Genomic DNA, 22466 nt, shown 5'->3' on the forward strand with positions numbered 1-22466 from the left:
TAGATATTCACTCTTCTGAAGTCACTCTGGTTATTTGGCTTCCGTTCAGTAAGATTTTCCTCATTACAGGCAAACACAATCTTGAATCCAGCAAAGATGACAGGCAATGGAAGTGGCAGCACTTTCACGTGTTAAGCAGCAACATGGGACCTCACCACCAACACCCTGCCCTCCGGACAACAACTCTTGTACTTGGGCTACCTTGAGAGTTAAGGGTTTATTTTTACAAGTTCCAAAGCGAGTACTGTAAGGTATGCCAGGTCGTCAACTGCTAAATTTGCCTGTTACAGTACTTCAACAATATATTACTGTACATCAGCCACATATATGTAACCTGATGACTTGAGCGAGGTTCCCTTTTAGAATACAACGAGACCAACGGCTTTACATGACTTCCGACCCACGTCGAGAGTGAACTTCTGTCACCAGAAATACACGTCTCACTACTCAATGGAATGGCCGAGAATCGAACCCGCGACCACCGAGGTGGGACGCTAATACCATACCAACCACGCCGCTGAGGCGCTTAAAAACCTTTGTTTACTTTGGCCAGTAACAAGTCTTGAAATAAATTTACACAATTTAGGCAGGGACTTTTACACAAATTCCTTTGTTTACTTTGGCCTGTAACAAGTCTTGAAATAAATTTACATGATTTAGGCAGGGACTTTTACACAAACTCCTTTGTTTATTTTGGCCTGTAACAAGTCTTCAAATAAACCCATAACGAAATTTACAAAATTTAGGCAGGGACTTTTACACAAACTCCTTTGTTATTTTGGCCTGTAACAAGTTTGAAAATAAATTTACACAATTTTAGGCTGGGACTTTTACACAACTCAATTTGTTTATTTTGGCCTTGTAACAAGTTCTTGAAAATAAATTTACACAATTTAGGCAGGGACTTTTACACAAATTCCTTTGTTTACTTTGGCCTGTAACAAGTCTTGAAATAAATTTACACGATTTAGGCAGGGACTTTTACACAAATTCACACAAGTTTTAGTCCTTGTTGTTCTGCTGTGTTTGCAGGTCACACTTTTTCATTGTGCCTGAAGATTAGAGAAGCTATATTGAAACTCCTCCCTCACATCTTGGAGGTGTTGTTTAACTTAAAAGAAAATAAATTGACAAAATTAATATGGCTTTATGACAGAAGTTAAAAAAAATTATTTGACAAAATTCGATCATTTACACTTATTACCAAAGGACAGTGAATAAGGATCTCTAATTCCTATTAAACTTCAAAAAGAAAAGCGCCCATTAAAATTTCCTCATTTTTATTAATTGTTAGGACGATGTATAAAAAATTTTGCTCTGGAATGAGTACTCATGTAGAACAAACAAATGTTTGACAAAACGGCATTATATAATTACCAAAATATCAATATAAAAATCTTAATTAAATACAAGGACATTCTTACTGATTGTAAGCTGTTATGCAAAACCTAAGATTGGATACCAGTACTATTTCATAATTTCAAGCTAAGGCACTAAAACTTTTTTAGAAATGTCTAAAGCAGCTCCTAGTCTACTTTTGGGAATATGGAGGTTAACCCTAACCAGCACTCTACCGTTTTAAATTAAATAAGGTATTTATTAGCAGGACTGGAACTACCATATACTGAAAATGAGATACTGAATTCATGAAAAGCAAAGGGGTCAAGTACATTAGAGAATAGCATGGCAAAATATGAGATACAAACTCAAATTTCAAGTGTCAAACTAAAGAGGAGATTTGGCACCCCACAAATTATTCTGAAGCTCAACAAGCTACAATAAATTATCTTACACATTATTAGATGACGGGACATGTTTAAAATATATAATATATCCTATATATATTAACTAAGTACAGTTGAAGTAATGCATCTGTAGTTCAAAAGTACAAAATGTAAGGACACACCCAATACCCATACAAACTGATATGCATTCATGACGGAATTATAAATCTGAAAGTGGGAAGAAACAGTTTCAACAGCTCAAAGGCTTCTTGATGTCATATTTGGTTAAACAATAATATATCACAATGGGGGAATTAAAGTTAAAAAATATTTTGCTCAACAAGATATTTTCACAAAAAGAAAAAATGCAAATCATGCTGCCACTCTTCGAAGAAAAAAAAATTTATTTGTAGTTTATGACGAATAGGATTCTCTTTTCTGTGACCGAAGGAAAATCGAGGTCGGGTCTCAGATGACTTCCCAGCAGTGTCACCAGGTGATCACTGATCTTCCAGATCCTTAGCACCATGCTTCAAGATGCGAGTGAACTCAACGTAATCAAACATGGTGTTCTTTATGGGAGCTTCTCGGTACATTTCATCAACCTGGAAACGAGAATATCATCAGTTTCATGCATGATTTAGTTACAACAACAAGAAAAGTATCAATTACATATTCTAAAAGTTAAAATTTAGACAATTTTACAGGTACTATAGCTAAAATTCCCCCACCCATTGAAGATAGGCATTTGAAGAGGCATTTCTGAGATATACTAAACTTTGGATTCAATCACTACTCAATCAAGTATCAAGTGCCCCTACAGCAAGCACACTTACTACTGTATGAACATTGCTTTTTCATCATTGTTGTTACATATGGCCTATCGTCAGGCAAGCTTGTCAAAACAAAATAACTTGCTACCCACTTCAAACCTCTGCTCTTGTCATTATACATTTTCTTTGTTGCACCGTAAAGGGAAGTTCACATCATCCTCACTCTGCTCAATGTAAAACACTAAATCATTCTTGTGGTTTTTTTTTTTTTTTTAAGGTGAAGACTAGTTATATAGGAGTCTCCTATCTCTATCAGCATACTTCTGTCATACCTTACAGGTAAAAACTAGAATATACATATCTTAGATAAAAACTAGAATATACATATCTTGAGCAAGCATTCAGTGCGTGCAATGTAAGATATATTGAGAAAATCACTGAAATACCTCACATTAGGAAGATGATTCACCCTACATTTAAACAGTTTTAAAAGAGTTTTAGATACAAAAAAGCATAAAATTCAATCTGAATTTTTTTGTAGAATTTTTTCAAAGTAAATAGTTCCATATGGATGACTGACTCACACAGTAAGCCTACACTGTGCATTGACAGACACTGTAGGCAGTGCTTGAGGTTCTTTGCAGCATACCTTTGGTCTTTTACTACCTAGATGTCTAACTATAACAATTTCTTGCTTTAAGTTGATTTTATTCTATCTTTAAGAATTATGAAAAGGCACAACAAAAACTCTACTGTACAAAAGGGAATTTGTGTTTTAATGAAAACTCAGTTTGGTGCAGTGTACTCCTCCCTCCCATTTCTCCAAACTTTACCCAGCCCTAATTTCTAATCATTTATCCTCCAGATAAGCTCTACAAGCCTCCAAATGTGACTGAAAGTGGTTTCCCTAAACAAATTTATAATACAGGCAACATCATCACACAAAGTATATGCCTCTATCCACTACAAATGCTGTTGAAAACATTAGCAACCCTTTCAATAACAAAATTTATCATATACACTCTACTCTCATCATTGTCAAACTTCAAATATGAAATGTTACCTACACTCAATTCCTATTAGATATACCTCCAATACAATTCTAAAGTGAGATCTCCTTTTTTTTTTACTGAAATGCACATAACTCAATCTCCATATCATAGCACAGCTGAATGGTTTAACATAAAGCATTAATATTTATATACTGTACCAGTAACCAGGTTGTATCATAATCTGTTAGCTTTAGTTTGCACATCCCTGCAACCTCAAAACCCAGTATATTCTCAAGTCATCTTCCATATCCAGCAAATGACAAAGCATATAGTCTCCAAAACCTGAACTGCAAGGCTTAACATACAATCACAATGACATCAGTAAATATTAGGGTAAGCAGCTAGAAAACAGTAAAAGATACAGTGGTACCTCGAGATACGAAAGGCTCAACTTACAAAAAACTCGAGATACGAAAGTCAATACGAAAGATTTAACGGCTCTACATACGAAAAGTTTTCAAGATACGAAAGGTTTCTGAAAGTCCGAGATTCGCCCGGATAACAATTTTGAAAATCGCGCCGCCATCTTAGTATACTAGTAGACTCGCCACCATCCTCCTGCTCTCCCATTGGTTCCTGATGCTAGTCGCGGCCATGAAATCCTTCTCTCCTATTGAGGCCAGCGTCCCTCCCATCCATGCAATCTTACTATCTACAATGTGGTGGGGCTGTTGGCTCGGGACACTCCAGGTACCAGCATTGTTATAGTACGCACGCGGTATTCGTTTTCGGGATCGTCAATGTGTACGTAATACTAATATTTAAAAAAAAAAAGTGACCAAGATCTCTCACATGGGATAAGTTATCAAGGTCTCTCTCATGGGATAACTGGAAACTTTGCAAGGTTGGTAGAATCTCCACTCCCTGCTGAACAGAGGGTGTAGACCAATCATTTACAACATGCATACCAGTATGTAGTGTACGTATAATCAAGGCACTTCAGTTTATGTTGAAGGTCAGCAGCCGAACATTCAGTACCCAAATCAGCTGCAGAGAGAGCACACCAGGGCCAACAGAGTCATGAGGTGCAAAAAAAGAAAGTTGAAATTCTGTATAAAAAAAAAAAAAAAAAAAAACCTACGTAAAGTAAAAAAACAAAAAATAAAAAAAAAAAAAAAAAAAAAAAAAAGTTAAAAATCATAAAAAGAAGAAAAAAGGGCAGAAATTAAAGCCGCTTTTCATAAAGTGCAATCATCTGTAGAAGACACCCCCCGAAAAGGCTCACACAGGAACACTGGGAAAAAGTACGTAGGCAGAAGCAATCTTCCTTGGATAGTTACGTATGTACGTAGCCTCACTCGATAGGTAAGCTTCCACGTTTTACGTTATAGTAATAATATTTCTTGTACACTAATATACACTTTATTTACAGGTTTTGCGTTTTTAGTCTTAATTTAGGTATTGAATGGTCCAAATTGTTGTAGTATTTCATTGTTTATAGGTCAATTTGGCTTTATTATGAAATTTAATGGGGCGTTTTTGGAGGGCTTGGACCGGATTAGCCATTTTACATGTAAAATGTGGTCCAAGATGCGAAAACCTCATGATACGAAGGGCGCCTTGGAACGGATTAATTTCGTATCTCGAGGTACTACTGTATTTATAAACAATGCTCTTTCACACAAAAACAGCCAGAAAACTATACAAGATATTTCTAAACAATACACATTTTCACACACAGATTAAAATAACAAAATACATGCAGAACAGGACTTTAGACCATGTAGTGGGTTTCAAGTTTGAGTCCTAGACCTTCCCTTCATTCACTACAATGTCTGATTTTCTCTTTCTTTTATTACACATTAGTAAACATGGAAAACATGGAACACTTACAAATTAGTGACCAAGTAAAATTGGAACAATGCAGAAATCAAGAAAAAATAGATGCACGACGATATATACAAATCAGTTTAATCCTTTTCTTTACTGTCGTTATACATCAGAGTTCTTTCAACTGTATGTATGAACGTTAGCATTCTTGGCATCAATAAAGGCCGTTATGTTTTTCTACTGGACAGTTAATGGCTTCAATATAGCAAATAGCCATCAGAGTATGCTAAACTAATAGCAGGGCTGGTTTTAAGCCTATTTTACCAATTTGATCAAATTGGACCACATGCCTTAAGGGGGCCCTATGGCAAAGTTACTGTTTGAAGCCTTTCTGTATTCTAAGAGGAGTAAACCACTACTGAAAACATGGAAAGAAGAATGAGGAAGTATCATTCCTCACATTATTATACATACTATAATAAAGAAAATTTTCCGTTGGAAAATCATCTTTTATATTAGACATTAAAAACCATCTTAATTTCTATAATTCTCTTATTGGGTCCTGAAATTCCTGACACCAGCCCTGCTAACAACATAACTTAAATCATCCCTAAAGTGTATCAACATGACAAATTTTCTAAGACAATTTGTATTTATTATAGCTATAAACCTGAGGTCGAAAGCAAGGAATCTTGTGATATCTGGCAACGCATGCATAGATCTGGTAAAGGATGGTCGAAGACCATTCACCTACATTTATCTCTAAACTTGAAGATGCAGTGCATTATAAAAAAAAGAAACTTCCTACAAAACTGGAGTGACAGAGCTTGTCCATAAATTGTAACCAATTTTTCTCCACACAAATGTCAAACTTTCATGGGGTTACAATTGTCAGCTGATCCTTCTCTTAATAAATACTTAAAACTAAACTATTTAAAGTGAAAATCTGTAACAATGGAATACAACTCCTACTGTTCACAATACCAAAGCAAATATACCACATGAAAGTACCTTCATACACTTAAATTAAAACCTTTCATCTCCATCATAGTATGCTTATTTTCATTTATAACTACATGAGAAAATGTTGAATGTAAGTACAAATTACACTGCCTTTAACACCATTAACCATAACATAGCCTTGTCTTGTGCAAGCATTTCCCAGCTGCACAGTCTTGATAGCTATTGAAAGAAGAAAAACACCACTGCTCATAAACACACATACTGTACATAGACTACACAGACAAGAAGAACTTTTTAAAGATCAAGAGAAAGAAACTTACTTCTTCGTCAGTGAAGCGATCACCCATTGATACCAGCAATTCTCTCAGCAACTCCTCATTAATGAAGCCTTGGTTAGTCTCATCGAAACATCCAAAGGCATTTCTGATAACATCCTCTGGATCAGTGCCCTGTTGAATAACAAAGCTCAATAAGTAAAACTCAAGAGTAAATAAAGCGGGCTTCAACTGCATTATTCTTACAGCTTAAGCCTTCTAAAATCATTGGTATTCTGTAGTGTACACTACCAAAAAATTCCTAACCAAGTAAATAAATAAGTTTTACTTCCTACATCACATAAATATACAGGAGTCTGCATTTTTAATCAATACTTGTACAAGAATTTAGAATGCAATACTTGTTCTAGTATTTTGAATACATACAATGCTTGTACTGATATTCTGAATACATACTTGTAATGGTATTTTGAATACAGTACTTTTACTGGTATTCTAAATACAATATTTGTATGGTACTGGTATTTTGAATACAAAAATGCTAACATCTTACAGTCCAATACTTATGCAGCAGGGAAAAGCCACTAAAAATCTCAAGGATGTGATTAATAACTGACAAATAAAGTGAGGTTCATGAAAGTTTAAAAAATACATACATCTTAACTATTCAGCAATTAATTCTCAAGATACTGATCATGTAGTTTATAAGGTTCTGCCACTATTTGACTGTATGTGATCTTACAAAATTTAGCATGCATCTTAAATTGACCTTATTTCTCCTCACCAAACTGTTCATGTTATGTAAGTAATTTTTTCATTTTTCTTATTTATCTATGCATGTTAACTTAATTCTCTATGTTTTCTCATTTCCACAATAGCATATCCATTCCAAACAATAAGGCTTACTTAACAAGTTAGTTGCCACTACATGCATCTACATGTGTACTCATGTTTAATATTAAAAATAAGTCAATTCACTGCTAATAATATACATTTGAGTGTAGATGTACTCGTTTAATATTAAAAATAAGTCAATTCACTGCTAATAATATATATTTGAGTGTAGATGTACTAATTTTTAATATTAAAAATAAGTCAATTCACTGCTAATAATATATATTTGAGTGTAGCTGTACTCATTTTTAATATTAAAAATAAGTCAATTCACTGCTAATAATATATATTTGAGTAAGATAATGGAGCATTTTTGTCACCTCACAAAAAGCCTGTCAAATGCAACTAGAAAACAATGGAATACAACTCCTACTATTCACAATACCAAAGCAAATATACCACATGGAAGTACCTTCATACACTTAAATTAAAACCTTTCATCTCCATCATAGTATGCTTATTCTTCTTAAGACTGTGACTGTAGTATGAATACAAAATAAGGTAGCTTAACCCTTAAACACGAACGTGGGGTTCTGTACACCCCACAAAAAAAAAAAAAAAAATGGCAACTCTGCCATAGCAGCTGCCAGCACTTCACCAGTCACTGTCGGTTTAAGTCTAGAGGTTGCCCTAGGAGGGTGGGTATGTGAGTGTCCTGTGCTCCTATTGTTGTTGTTGTTATTCTTGTTTTTGGTGCAGCACACCCAATGTAAGTGTTTTAGTATAATTCTATTTGGGGTGCATACCACTCTGAGTATGTGTTTTGGAGAGATAATGGGGTGCATGGTACCCCATGTATGTGTTTTTAGGTCACACACACACACACATATTCCAAAAAGCGAGAAACAACACAGCAAAAGAAAACGCGTGTGCAGCGTAGTAGTGCTATCAAAGGAATGCCGCCACAGGCGGTAGCTACACGGTAGAAAGTAGTGAGCCGTAGGTCGGCTCCTCTATTCTTGAGGTTTTTTGATAAAGGTGAGCGAGCCAGAATATTCTGGCATTTCCAATTTAGCGGTTCTCTGGTATTATAACAATATTTTACATTAGAAATAGTGCTAAAGGAACCTATTTCACGGAGCGACACGGGCCCTTCGCCCAGAAATAGATTTTTCCTACGTCAAAATCCCTTTATACTATATTATATTATCATAAATCTGTAACACACACCAAGCATCAATTAGGATGTATTCAGAGGAGTAATGACTGAAAACATAAAGTTAAAATAGTGTAATTTTTCTGTGTTAAATTTTGACCATTATTTGTCAATCTGTGATACAGTGAGATGTGGTGCCAGAGAGCTGAGGGCTGGTGAGGGGAAGGCGAGAGGACCCACCTCGCCATGGCAGGAAGCCTGTTTGTTTATTATGGAAATTGCATTTATGGCAAATTTTTATTTTGGATTTGTCAGTGAAAAAAATTATTTTCATATTTTTTGTTTTTTATTAATGTTTAGTGCCAGAAAAATTCAGTTATTCAAGGATGTTTATCATTAAAAGAATGAGTAAGGATTGAACTTTTTGTTGATTTTTTCAGAAATAAAAATTTTGAACGCAAGTGGGTTTTTTCTTGAAAAAAAAAATGGGGTATGCTACACCCCAGGTTTGTGTTTATGTGACAAGATTTCCATGTTTGTGTCTAAGGGTTAAAACCCCACATGCACAGCCACACAATAATCCTACATACATTATTCATGACAAAACAAATTTACTAGATTGTACGTATTCGTAAATACACATCTTAATCCCATTAAAGACAGACAACTTATAATACTTACCATAAGGGCAACTCCGAAATCCAGTAGTACAATGAAACGCTTAATACAAGTTTTTGACTGTCAAAAAGGATGTGATAAAATACTCTTTTTACATTTCCATTCCAGGAAGTAGTCTTCCTATATTGTTCACAGTACAAATCTAACTCCTGAACAAAATGAAGCTACAAAGCATTAAATTAAAAAAATTACCAATACGATGACAAAATTAATCTGAACCAGTGCTAACATAAAATTTATTCTGGCACAAAAATTTTTTATAACTAACCTGAAGACGATCACCGAATAATGTCAGGAACATGGTAAAATTAATAGGCCCAGGTGCCTCATTCATCATCCCTTCCAAGTACTCGTCAGTAGGATTCTTACCTGAAAGCATCAAGTGGTTTTAAAATGCATGAATAATAAAATTTTGAGGTAACTGTCAATTCAGAATTCTGATTGCTCTAGCATGAAGTTAACATAATCTAGATATTAAGATCAAGCATGTATCATAAAAATTACCACAAAGATACTCGTCAATTCAGAATTCCGATTGCTAAAACTTCGAGTTAACACGATCTAGATATTAAGATCAAAACAGTCTATGCAAAGAAATATAGGCCACTGTTCTACCTGTACCGTAAATCAAACAAAAATTCAACATTACAGTATATTATTATGAAAGCCATCTACTAAACTTCATTCAAAACAATTCAGATATGTTGTATCAGTAAAACAAGATGGATCGTGTTCCTAAAATTTTTACTAAAAGAAAAATAGAGCTGAAAGGGATATCTTTCCTCCTTTCCAAATTTAATGCATTTTCCTGGTTACTATACAATGACCAAATATGTGAGAGAGAGAGAGAGAGAGAGAGAGAGAGAGAGAGAGAGAGAGAGAGAGAGAGAGAGAGAGAGACCTTACAGACCTTACCTTACAGACCTTACATCTTGTTCGGGTTGCCCCAGGTCCCTCAGTGTGAGGCACCTCTAATGTCTACCAGAGAGTTGCTAGTACATCTTCCGGTATATTTTGCATCTTCCAATCTTGGATGGTCTGGGATGCAGTTTAGATATTTGTCGAGCTTATTCTTAAACACATCTACGCTCACTCCTGATATATTCCTCAGATGAGCTGGCAACGCATTGAATAGACGCTGCATTATCGATGCTGGTGCGTAGTGGATTAATGTCCTGTGTGTTCTTTTACCTTCATTTTTCCTGGTATAGTTTTTTGGCACTATTAATCTACCTCTGCTTGCTCTTTCTGATATTTTTAGTTCCATGATATTTTCTGCTATTCCTTCTATCTGTTTCCATGCCTGAATTATCATGTAGCGTTCTCTTCTCCTTTCTAGACTATATAATTTTAAGAATTGTAGTCTTTCCCAGTAGTCTAGGTCCTTAACTTCTTCTATTCTAGCTGTAAAGGACCTTTGTACACTCTCTATTTGTGCAATATCCTTTTGATAGTGTGGGTACCATATCATATTGCAATATTCAAGTGGACTACGAACATATGTTTTATAAAGCATAATCATGTGTTCAGCTTTTCTTGTTTTGAAGTGCCGTAACAACATTCCCATTTTTGCTTTACATTTTGCCAACAGAGTTGCTATTTGATCATTGCATAACATGTTCCTATTCATCATCACACCAAGGTCTTTAACTGCTTCCTTATTTGTGATGGTCTCATTATTAGGTCCCTTATATGCATATAGCTTTCTTTCTCTGTCTCCATAATTTATTGATTCAAATTTATCAGAGTTAAATACCATCCTATTTACCTCTGCCCAATCATATACTTTGTTAAGGTCTCTTTGTAGAGCGTTCCTATCTTCATCACAAGTAATTTCTCTACTTATTCTTGTGTCATCTGCGAAACTACTCACTACCGAATCCTTCACATTATTGTCTATGTCTTCAATCATAATAACAAACAGTATTGCAGCTAACACCGTACCTTGCGGCACACCGGATATTACCTTGACTTCATCCGATTTCTCGTCGTTTGCAATAACTATCTGTTTTCTGTTGTGTAAAAATTCTTTTAACCATCTTCCTACTTTATCCACATATTGTGTTTTTCTAATTTTCTTCGCTAATATATTATGGTCTACTTTATCAAAAGCTTTTGCAAAGTCTAAATAAACCACATCTGTTTCATTTCCGCTTTTCATATTTTTGAATATGTTCTCACGGTGGACTAACAGTTGGGTTTGTGTACTTTTTCCGGGTACGAAAACCATGTTTTGTCCCTTTATTAAACAAATTATTTTTTTATTAAATGTTTCATAATATTTTTCTTCATTACTCTTTCATACACTTTCATAATATGTGATGTTAGACTCACAGGCCTATAATTACTTGCCTCTAGTCTTGATCCACTTTTGAAAGTAGGGGTAATATATGCTAATTTGTGCTCATCATAAATCTTGCCTGTATCTACACTTTGTCTTAATAATATTGCAAGTGGCTTTGCGATAGAATGAACTACTTTCTTTAACAAAATAGCAGGAATTCCATCAGGCCCTGCAGCAGCTCCATTTTTAATTTCATTAATAGCCTGCACAATATCAGCTTCATTAATATCTATGTCAGCTAAATATTCACTATTTTCATCCCTTACTTCTATATCATTATCTTCATTATTCATATTCTAGGGGTGAATTCTCTCTTATATCGTTCTGCCAGTATGTTGCAAATTTCCTTTTTTTCATTCGTTAATCTCCCTTCAATTCTCAGAGGGCCTATTTCTATTCTTCTTTTATTCATCTTCTTTGCATATGAGTATAATAGCTGGGGGTTTTGCTTGATATTTAATAGGGTTTTTTTCTTCCAAGTCCGGGTTTTCATTTTCTTTTGATTGTTAGAATCTTTTGTTCTGCATTTTCTATCTTACTTTTTAGTTCTATAACTTTCCATGCATTTTTTTCTTTGCAAGACCTTTTTTCCACTTTCTGATTTTCTGGAACAAGATCCTTCTGTCTCTTGGTATGCATGAATGATGTTTACTTTTCTTCTTCGGTATATATTTTTCCACTATTTTCTCCAATATTTTTATATAATATCTCCGTATTTACCCTTATGTCATCACTACGAAAATGTTATCCCAATCTTTGTTTAATTCTTCATTTAATTTCTTGACCATTGTTTTATATTTTTACTGTAGAAGTTGTATTTTCCATATCCTTCCCACTTTTTATTTCTTGCTTATCTCTATTTTCACTTGCTTTGGAATGAACTGTTAATTCTATGACATTATGGTCTGAAATATTCGCATTATAAACTATTATTTCTTTAACATAATTCATCTCGTTCACAAATACTAGGTCTAAAGTATTTTCCCTTTCTTGTTGGCAGGTGATTTATTTGTTGAATGTTGTATTCTAGTAGCATATCTAATAGCTTTTCAAATTGCCTCTTATCTTCTGCACTACTATTACTCTCTTTTTTATATGTATAAGTACAACCACAATCTCCTATTCGTTCTTTCCATTCTACGAAAGGAAAGTTGAAGTCACCAGATAGGAGAATAGTCCAGTCCTTGTGATTTCTACATATATCATCCAATTTTTCAATTATTAAGTCAAACTCTTTATATTAGGAGGTCTATATATTCTATGTTCATCAATTTTTCAGATTCAAATTGCTACCGCTATTAGTTCACATTCTGAGTTACTATATTTCTCATATATTTTTCCTTGTTTTTTGTCTTTCCCATATATTGCGGTTCCCCCTTGATTCCTATTTTTTCTATCTGATCTATAAGTTTGGAACCCTTTTATTTGATCATCATTCCCAGTCTCTTGGGAATACCAGGTTTCACTTATATTCATTATATCTATTTTCTTTTCATTTTGGGTTAGTTCTTCTAAGTATACTCTATTTTTCTTTTTGAGTTACTCGTAACTAAACCCTGCGCATTCATCACTATGATGGTTTGCGTGTTTTCTCCTTCATTTAATACTGGTAGTAATAAGGATTTTCCCATGTCTCTTTCCTGTTCTGGTATGTTGTTCTTTTTTTCATTTCCAGAAATTCTGACATTAAAAAATCCAACTTTTCCATAATATTTGATCTTCCTTCATCATAATTATTCATTTTGTGTCTGAATCTGCAATTTTTCTCCGTTTCTGCAATATCCTCTTGCATAATAAATACAGTTATTATCTCTTGAGTAGAATTTCGGAGCTGATGCTTTGAAATTTTTTGCTGCACCTCTGCATATCTCATTGGTGGTTTGCTTTTCTCTTTTACCTGATATTCTTGATTTCTCTCTTTATTTGTTTCTTTCTTATTTTGGATTTTATTACTTGGTTGGTTATTTATTTGATTATGATTCATGGCTACAGGGTGCATATATTTGCATTTTTTGTCGAACTTACATCCTTTTCCTTCTTTTAGGTTTTTACCATATTTCTTTGGAGGCAGATCTCTGCAATCATCCCATATCCATCTAAGTATGCACATTTACCATATATTTCATAGTTTTGACATATCTTAGGATGTTTGTAGTAACATCTTTCTCCAAATCTGCAATTCCCTCTTTTCGAGAGAGAGAGAGAGAGAGAGAGAGAGAGAGAGAGAGAGAGAGAGAGAGAGAGAGAGAGAGAGAGAGAGTGTCTCAAATTTAGGCTGTACCACAGAGCCAAGCAGTGATGCATTTTTAGCCCTTCATATTTAAACATGGGGAAGAGGAGGTTGGAGCAGTTGGACAGCAATATGAAACAGATCCAGATAATAAGTCAGATGAACTATAAGGATATAACAGTGAAACTGGGAGAAAAACCCACAGCTGCACTAAGAAGTAAAAGCTTGAGAGCAGAACTGAAACGAAATGAGTTAAAATAAAAAGCTAACTGAATGCCAGCTCAGGCTGACGGGACACCGCAAACACCCTTTGGTAATGCCTTCAGGGCACATCATAAGTTACACTCATGGTACTAACTCCTAAAGAAAAGAAAGCAAGAGAGCATGTATATGATATTTTAAATCAATTTTCTGATCAAATACGATGCAACATACACAATATCATGTGTAGTGACAGTAGGGTTTTTTCTTGAAAAATTTGTTCGTAACTTCAAAACAATATGTCTACTAAGAATTATAAATTTCTTTATTTGCAGCACAATACATGAATGGTGTCCAGAAGAAATTCCATGCAATATACATTCTTTTAAAAAGATTATAACAAAATAACAACTCAACTGGGCCAGCCTCTCTACAACTAAAATGACAAATTTCTTAATCAGTTTGTATTTTTCATAGTTAACAAACCTAAGGTCTTAACAAAAAGATAATCTTCTAGCACTAGCTGGAAACTGGTAAAATTAAAGATTGTAAAACAAGGAATCTGTGGCATCTGGTAACTCATCCATATACTACAGGGTGGATGTCTGGTCAACGACCAAGCTCGTACCCCGCAATATGCCAGTCTTTCTTCCAACCTACGATATATCAGAGGGGCGGCTAGAGGTGGGCAATTAATGTTAAGACCTCAGGTTTGTTAGCTATGAAAAATACAAATTGATTAAAAATTGACATTTTAACAATAGGATATACATGTAAGCGTCTGAGTACGTTTCACCAAATAGCCGGGTCCAGTGTCTTCTCTTCAAGTTACGTTGTGTTTAGAAGCATAGTTATTAACGACCTTCCAAAACTTCACTCACCATCTGTTCAAATGCCAGGTGATGTATTCGTTCAATCAAAGCATTCGGCCTTCTTTGGGATTCAGGCCTACGTTATAATAATTCCTTCTGGGGGTCTTGCCTTTTGCCAAATAAACAGAGACAAACTTTGCAGTAAAGCTTTCACAAACTTTCAAGTTATCTTGAAGCTAATAATAATGTCATACATATACCTGTCTGACTAAACTAAACTGTACTTTATACTTAAAATTCACCTCAGGTGTTTAAAATGGTAACCTGTTCAAAAACCATCATAACACACTGTAGCTGATTGGTAATTTGAAGGAGTTATGCATTAATATAATAATAATGGAACGAATTAAAACTCATACCTAGTGAAGCAAGCATGTCATGAAGATCATCCTTGTCAATGAATCCGTCACGATTCTGATCAATCATGTTGAAAGCTTCCTTGAACTCCTGGATCTGAGCCTGATCGAACATGGCGAAGACATTGCTAGTGGCACGCTGGGCGCGCTTCTTGACGGTCTTCTTTCCAGCCTTGCGGGAAGACATGTTTGCTGGAAATAAAAGATAGTCTCAGAAAACTTCATAATGTATACTTGTAAACCAAAACTTTTCCTATGTAGTAGATGGAAATCTTACAATGCCCCCACACATTGCAAGGTCAATGCTATCAAAATTAACCAATGCTATACAAAGACAATTCACTCCTGGTGATATTAATGGAAGCCATAGAAGCTCTTATAGTAAATCATACAGTGTACTGTAGTCTTCATAACTCTCAATTCTAACATCATACAGCACAATCATTTTTCTTAAAACTCCCAGCTATCAAACTTACATAACGATGACAATCATTAATGCTTTTTAAGGTAGGTTTATCCTTACAAACTGTTAAGACATGAAATGAGTTTTCTCTTCCAAGCTCTGCCATTTATACCACTTTATTTATTTTTTGGGTATAATTTATAAAATCTTTTTATGCAATTTTATTAATATTTAAAACTCTTCAAAAATTGTACAAGATAGTGCATACTATTTTAGGAAAACGTTACTCTAATACTGTGTGGCACTGCTTTTAATTAACAATGTACACTTGCATACATCCTCTGTTTGGAGCACACAGTAATGCTTTGTTGTAACTCTTGTGCTTATACTCAAGCTGAAAAGTGTTAATACGTACGCAGTACTAGTTCCACGACAAAACAGCATTCCATGCATTTATTTAATTTGAAACTCAAGACTAATCATACACAGTTTTAAACTCCTTTACCAGAAATACAGCAAAATAATACACTATCTGATAGCCAAAATTAATTTTAAAGTATTTTTCCTAGGTATATAAACCACAAGCTTTTATGTAAAAGTACTGTATTATCATCATGAGCTGGAATCTTTTATTTAAACTTGGTAACAAATGGTAGGTGGATGAGTGAGGGAACCCACCATTCACCCCAACCATACATTTACTAAGCATTTTTACCCTCGGCAACAGGGATTAAGTGGGGAAGGTTTGTACACCATAAAATACTATTTTTAAATTTTTAGTTCCACAGAAAATACAAACCATCCCCTTTTTTTGTAAGGACTCGGTCCTTACGTTGGAGGCAGTCTGAAGTGACTGGCAAGTTAAATCGCCAACCAACAATGCAAGAGCAATAGTCAACAGTAACTGATAGGTTCAGAATACTGTACACTTACAGCTCTGCCACCAACCCCTTCTCATTAAAAAATGGGAGTTGCACCTTATAACCAAAGCTGCGCCCAATCCAGTACATACACGGACTAAGCCGCTGCTTCCCACAGGGAGAAGAATCAATATAGAAGTGGTGGGGTCAGTCACTCAATCATTCAACCCCAGCCTTATGCCCTCCAATTCCCTTAGGAAAATGCTTTTCTATCCTAAAGGAATTTGGGCGACTGAAAAACCTGTTGTGCAGCCACCACAGGTCCCAAGCAGAAGGTATCCAGGGACATGTGAGCAACTTTTCTGTAATAGAATGAGGTACAGGGGGTCTGGCATTCCAAACACCTGTCCTCATTACTCCATATGAGGGGTAGACTGGATGCCACCTTGCAAGTTTGGTTTGAGATGAATTATGTTTCACTTTTATGATTCGTGGCACTCTAGGCCAGGTTAAGATGAGATGGGGAGGGGCGTATTGGGTGCTAAGTAAGGATCTGGCCCCTTGAGTTAGCTTAACATAACGTAAGGCTTTTATGCTGCCCTGTATTTTCCTCTATGATTCATGTCATTTCAGGTTAGATAGCAGGATGGGGATTTATGAGGTGCAATTGCCTTGTGACATCCTGGTCCATCTTGATGCGTTTTGTGATTGATTGATTGCAGGCAAGCACCACCTGCTTCTCTTACTCTCTGTAAATTACAACGTAGGAGGTGGGTGGACTCTACCAAGAAATAACCAAACCACTTATGTTTCCCCAGCCCCCAATAGAGAACAATTATGTGGCGATACAAGAGGAAATATTTTTCTTGTTGGGGGTTGTGGGGTCAAACCAGACCTTACCTTCAGGTTTCCCCAGGTCCCTCAGTGTGAGGCACCTCTAATGACTAGCAATTCTCTGGTAAACATTAGAGCTGCCTTACACTGAGGGACCTGGGGAAACCCGAACGAGCTGTAAGGTCTGTAACGTAAGGTAAGTTAAGGTCTAATTTGACCCCACAACCCCAACAAGAAAAATATTTCCACTTGCATCACCCCATAATTGTTCTCTATTGGGGGCTGGGGAAACAAAAGTGGTTTGGTTATTTTTTGGTCGAGTCCAACCACCTCCTACATTGTAATTTATATTTCTTGGGTAAAACACATGAAAGCAAGATATTTATTCTAAATACACTACCTGTGCAAATGTATAATAACAGAGAAAAAAAATAATCAAATTATGGTAAGTATGCATTTTCCCAAGTTCTTTGTTGATGTTTCCACTGTCATAAAGAGTCGCTCTCAATTGTTGGTAGGTTTGTTTCCTTTCTACTAGACTCCTCCCCATTGCTCACTGTGACAATTTCCTCATACATGCGCAGTAGCTCCACCTACTAATTGCAGTCCTCTAATTACAGCCTTGTACCTCCATGTAATGTAATAGCGGCTAATGGATTTTGCCCAATCACAATTTTTTTATATATTTTTGTATTAAGTTTTGATTGTCTTTACATGAAAGGCAGCAGGTTCTTTCCCACAAAAAAATGTTTAGTTCAAACTTCAACGATGGCCTTCGTGTGGGAAAGCTGTGAGCTTACTGAAATTGATGCAGTATCACGAATTATACATAATAATGAAGAAAGTTTATCCTTTTACAAGAACACACTGTGTTACTGAGAGAAGTGAAATGTCCTAAGTATGATAAGCCATGCACTTTAAGGTCTGATCAACATCATTAAGGAAAGATAATTTGTCATTATAGATCATTTTGGGCAAGATTTTTTAAGGGGGGAGGGGGGTCGCAAGGGAGTGAAGCCACCGGTAAGTAAGGAGGGGGTTGCAACCCCCCAGTAAGGATAACCTCCCCCTAGGTTAGGTTAGGTGGGTTTGTTAAGTTAGACTGCTTTTCTTATTTTACACATTTTCTGTACTATTACCCACTTCTGTAAGTCGTAGTTTACAAAATGGAACGATTTAGAAAAAGGAGCTTGAGATAGCCACCTCGTCCCGAGTCACTCTGTAAGTGTTCTTTCACCCTCTTATTTTTTGTATGGAAAACCATTTTTTCTGTTAATTTCTTTTTGTTGCTTGTTTTTATTGTTATTATCTTCCGCTTATTGCTCATTTTTGTTTTCCCCCACCCAAAACCCCTCTTTCCCACCTGAGTGCCCCCCGTACCGTTGTAATATTTAGGGTGGTGTCATTGGAAAACAAGGGTTTTGCACAAGATAACATCAGAACACAATAAAAGAACATGACTAGCAGAAAAAATGGTTTGCACTAACAATAATTGTCAGACATGCATAAAACATAATAACTCCGCGTAGGGTATTTCCTTGGAAATTAAAGTTTCCTATAGTATTCAGGTTGCTTATTAAGAATTTACTGTTATTTTTGGGCGGTCGACTATAATTAACCCCCAGGGGCCAGTACTAAACATGGCGAAATAAGTGGTACCTCGAGATACGAAAGGCTCAACTTATGAAAAACTCGAGATACGAAAGCCAATGCGAAAAATTTAACGGCTCTACATACGAAAAGTTTTCAAGATACGAAAGGTTTCTGAAAGTCCGAGATTCGTCCGATAACAATTTTGAAACTCGCGCCGCCATCTAGTTCTAGTAGACTCGCCACCATCCTCCTGCTCTCCCATTGGTTCCTGATGCTAGCCACCGCCATGAGATCCTCCTCTCCTATTGGACAGCATCCCTCCCATCATGCATCTTATACGTACGTGGTGGCGTGCCTACCCTGGCCACTTCGTACCAGAATCTTTATCGTACGCATGCTGCATTTGTTCGGTCCAACGATTTCGTTTAGTATCATAAATTCGTTAGTGATTTCGTTGTGCAACTTTATCGTGTTGTGTGAGAACCTAATTAGTATATGTACTACATAACTTAAATTACGTACAGTATAGTCATGGGTCCCAAGAAAGTTGCTGAAGTTCACAGAAAGAAGAGAATGCTTTCTATGGAGACAAAAATGGAGATAATAAAAAAGTATGAAGCTGGCTTGCGGTTGAGTGTGATCGCTAAGGAATACGGCTGAAATCCGTCAACGATAGGCACCATCCTTAAGCAGAAGGAAGCCATCACAGCAGCTACACCTTCCAAGGGCGTGACTATTTTGTCCAACAAGAGGAGCCATGTGCATAATGAAATGGAAAGGCTGCTTCTTGTATGGATTGAGGACAAAGAAATCAATGGCGATACGATAACCGAGACAGCAATCTGCCAGAAGGCCAGCACTATTTTCGGCAATTTGGTTGCCCAAGCCGAAGACGACGGCAGAGAGGGGACATCAACGGTAACCCCAGAGTTCAAGGCTTCTCATGGGTGGTTCGAAAAATTCTGTAAACAGACTGGCATCCATTCGGTGGTGAAGAAATTGAAATTACGTAAAGTATAAAAAAGTAAAAAGAAATGTAAAAATCAAAAAAAGAAAATAAATTTTACTTATAAGTTTTTTGTAAAGTTAAGTGTTACAGTTTTGTTAATGTGTTTTGTAAAGTTTAGTTTGTTTTACTGACATTTTTTTATGTTTCGTAAAGTTAAGTGTACGTATCTGCTGTTTGTCCTCCTCCTCTGTCGCCACTTTCGGAGATAGCCTCACTCGAAAGGTAAGCTTCCACATTTTACATACAGTATTTCTTGTATACCATGTACACTAAATCACTTTATTTACAGGTTATTTTGCATTTTGTTATTAATTTAGGTATTGAATGGTCCAAATTGTTGTAGACTTTCATTGTTTATAGGTCAATTTAGCTTTATTATGAAATTTACTGGGGTGTTTTTGGAGGGCTTGGAACGGATTAGCTATTTTACATGTAAAATGTGGTCCAAGATACGAAAACCTCATGATACGAAGGGCGCCTCGGAATGGATTATTTCGTATCTCGAGGTACTACTGAACATTGGACACTCCAATCTTTATTGGATGTCGTATTCGCGGTTACGTTCCTTGCAGTCCATGCAGATTTATTCTTTAGAATTACCAAGACCAGCAAAGATCAGCAACCAGGAAAATTAAGGTTTGTGCATTTGATGAGATATTCAAGCACCCTGATATTACCAGCAATGAAGATCAGAATGCAGAAAGCACAAGAAAAGGCACTGGAAAAATTACACACTTTTTTTTAGCAAAAAACTTCCTACAGCACTAAGATTTGACTTCGAGTGCTTTGAAAGTTGGAATTCAATAATCAAAGATACACCCATGGATGCTGACTCATCACCACTGATAACAATTTAGTCACTATCAAACTGCTCAAAATATTTTTACTCATATTTGCATAATTTTTATGGCCAGCAGAGGATACACTGAGTAAATAAGACTGAAACCAATAAAGTGTGCTACACAAATTAAGACTAGAACAACTTTGATTTGCTTAAAATTTTTATTCAGTAAGGCTATGCAAACCTAACCTATGGTTTGCATAGACTTACTCAATAAAAATTTTAAGTAATGTCTACAGTGCATCGCATGAGGTGCACTGACGGCACTAACCCCCTAAGGGAGGGGTAGCTACATGACCTGGCCTAATCAAATGGATAAATAGATATCACAGACTACCTAGTATATGACATGATAATTCTAAACCCTCATTCCGCGGTAAAGTAGATTTTGGCAGTTGACGTTTTCCTACTTTATTTTACCTACTGAACAAGGATTTAAAGTAATAGGCTATTTATTCGGACAACTGTAATTAACCCCCAGGGGCCAGTACTAAACACAGCGAAATACATTGGTACTGGCCCCTGGGGGTTAATTACAGTCGTACAAATAAATATTAGCCTACTGTAAAATCTTGGTCAGTAAGTAAAATAACATAGGAAAACGTTAACTGCCATAGTCTACATTACTGCGGAATGACGGCTTAGAATTACCTAGCTATGACATGACCTAGGTATATACATAGGTATACCTACGTACCTATAGGCTAGCTAGCCTAGTATTACTACCTATAGGATAGTAGTACGGTACCTGACCTAGACAAGAGGATATTGAAAAATATAGGTAGCTAGGCTACCTTCTTATCCTTTTAACTAGGTCAGGTCATAAACTAACCTATTAAAAATTACTCGAAATGATAATAGGTAGGAGATAGGCTATAATACTAGGTTAATAGAGGTACCTAGCTAACAAGTTAGTAGTAGGTACCTAGCCTATGACCTGGTCAAGGGTCGAGTTCAAACATGGATTCGCCGAGGGGGTCTAGTATTTAGGTTAGCTAAGCAGTCCCCTTTTATCCAAAGGCACAACTAGCCGTGCCCCTCGGTCAAGTGGCACTCGAGCTACGCCCACACCCTCGGTGACGATGATGATGATGATGATAAGTCGAGGGTGTGGCACGAAAGAAAAAGAAAAGACATCTGTCAAATCAGCCATGACCTCATAGGGGCATCCCACCTCTCCTCGCAATATTTATCCCTATATCAGGCAAAATAAGCAATAATAATACTATATAAAATAAGACTCGGATGACAGAACAATTCAAAACTCACCGTTTTAACCACGAGGGGGACCACGGGGGACCGAAAGACCAACGGAAAATACGCTGCACAACGACTAGGTCGGGGAACGGATGTTGACTAAGTGCCTGAGAGAGAAGGGACGGACACCGCCACCTATCGGCGGAAAAAGAAAGTTCGTCTCTTTGACTTTCGTTCGTGTTTTTATAATTAGTACGTTTTTTCGCCTTTTCACGACTTATTTTTACGATTAAAATGTTTTAGAAGGTGTTAATATTGAACTTTTTCAAAGAATTGCGTGTCTGTAAGAGATATACAAACGTTGTTATAACAACAGAAGCTATACAAAAGCGAACAATGTAAAGAAAAACATTGAAACAATACTAAAAATCAAGGCTACGCAATTACACCGACTAAGCGTTCGCAGATATCAACATTTCCCAATTATGCTGAAAGTAGGCA

General features: G+C 36.1%; 1 protein-coding gene across 1 annotated transcript; it reads right to left on the bottom strand.

The window, feature by feature from the left end:
• Positions 1-1263: 1263 nt before the first annotated feature.
• On the bottom strand, positions 1264-22196 carry LOC135200426 (myosin regulatory light chain sqh-like). The gene is made up of 5 exons (XM_064229061.1): positions 22038-22196; positions 15232-15420; positions 9494-9594; positions 6603-6731; positions 1264-2329 (listed from the first exon to the last, which is right to left on the bottom strand). The coding sequence occupies exons 2-5, from the start codon at positions 15413-15415 to the stop codon at positions 2225-2227; spliced, it is 519 nt and encodes a 172-aa protein (XP_064085131.1). The 5' UTR covers positions 15416-15420; positions 22038-22196; the 3' UTR covers positions 1264-2224.
• Positions 22197-22466: the final 270 nt, after the last annotated feature.

Source organism: Macrobrachium nipponense, chromosome 26 (genome assembly GCF_015104395.2).
Source record: "Macrobrachium nipponense isolate FS-2020 chromosome 26, ASM1510439v2, whole genome shotgun sequence".
Lineage (NCBI taxonomy): Eukaryota > Metazoa > Arthropoda > Malacostraca > Decapoda > Palaemonidae > Macrobrachium > Macrobrachium nipponense.

Bases quoted from the DNA above. Each gene is read 5' to 3' on its own strand.
- LOC135200426 (XM_064229061.1), bottom strand. From the start codon at position 15,415: ATGTCTTCCCGCAAGGCTGGAAAGAAGACCGTCAAGAAGCGCGCCCAG. The intron at 9,595-15,231 runs GTATGAGTTTTA...TGATGCTTTCAG, and splicing joins TGACATGCTTGCTTCACTAG to GTAAGAATCCTACTGACGAG. The intron at 2,330-6,602 runs GTAAGTTTCTTT...TCTCGTTTCCAG, and splicing joins ATCGCTTCACTGACGAAGAA to GTTGATGAAATGTACCGAGA.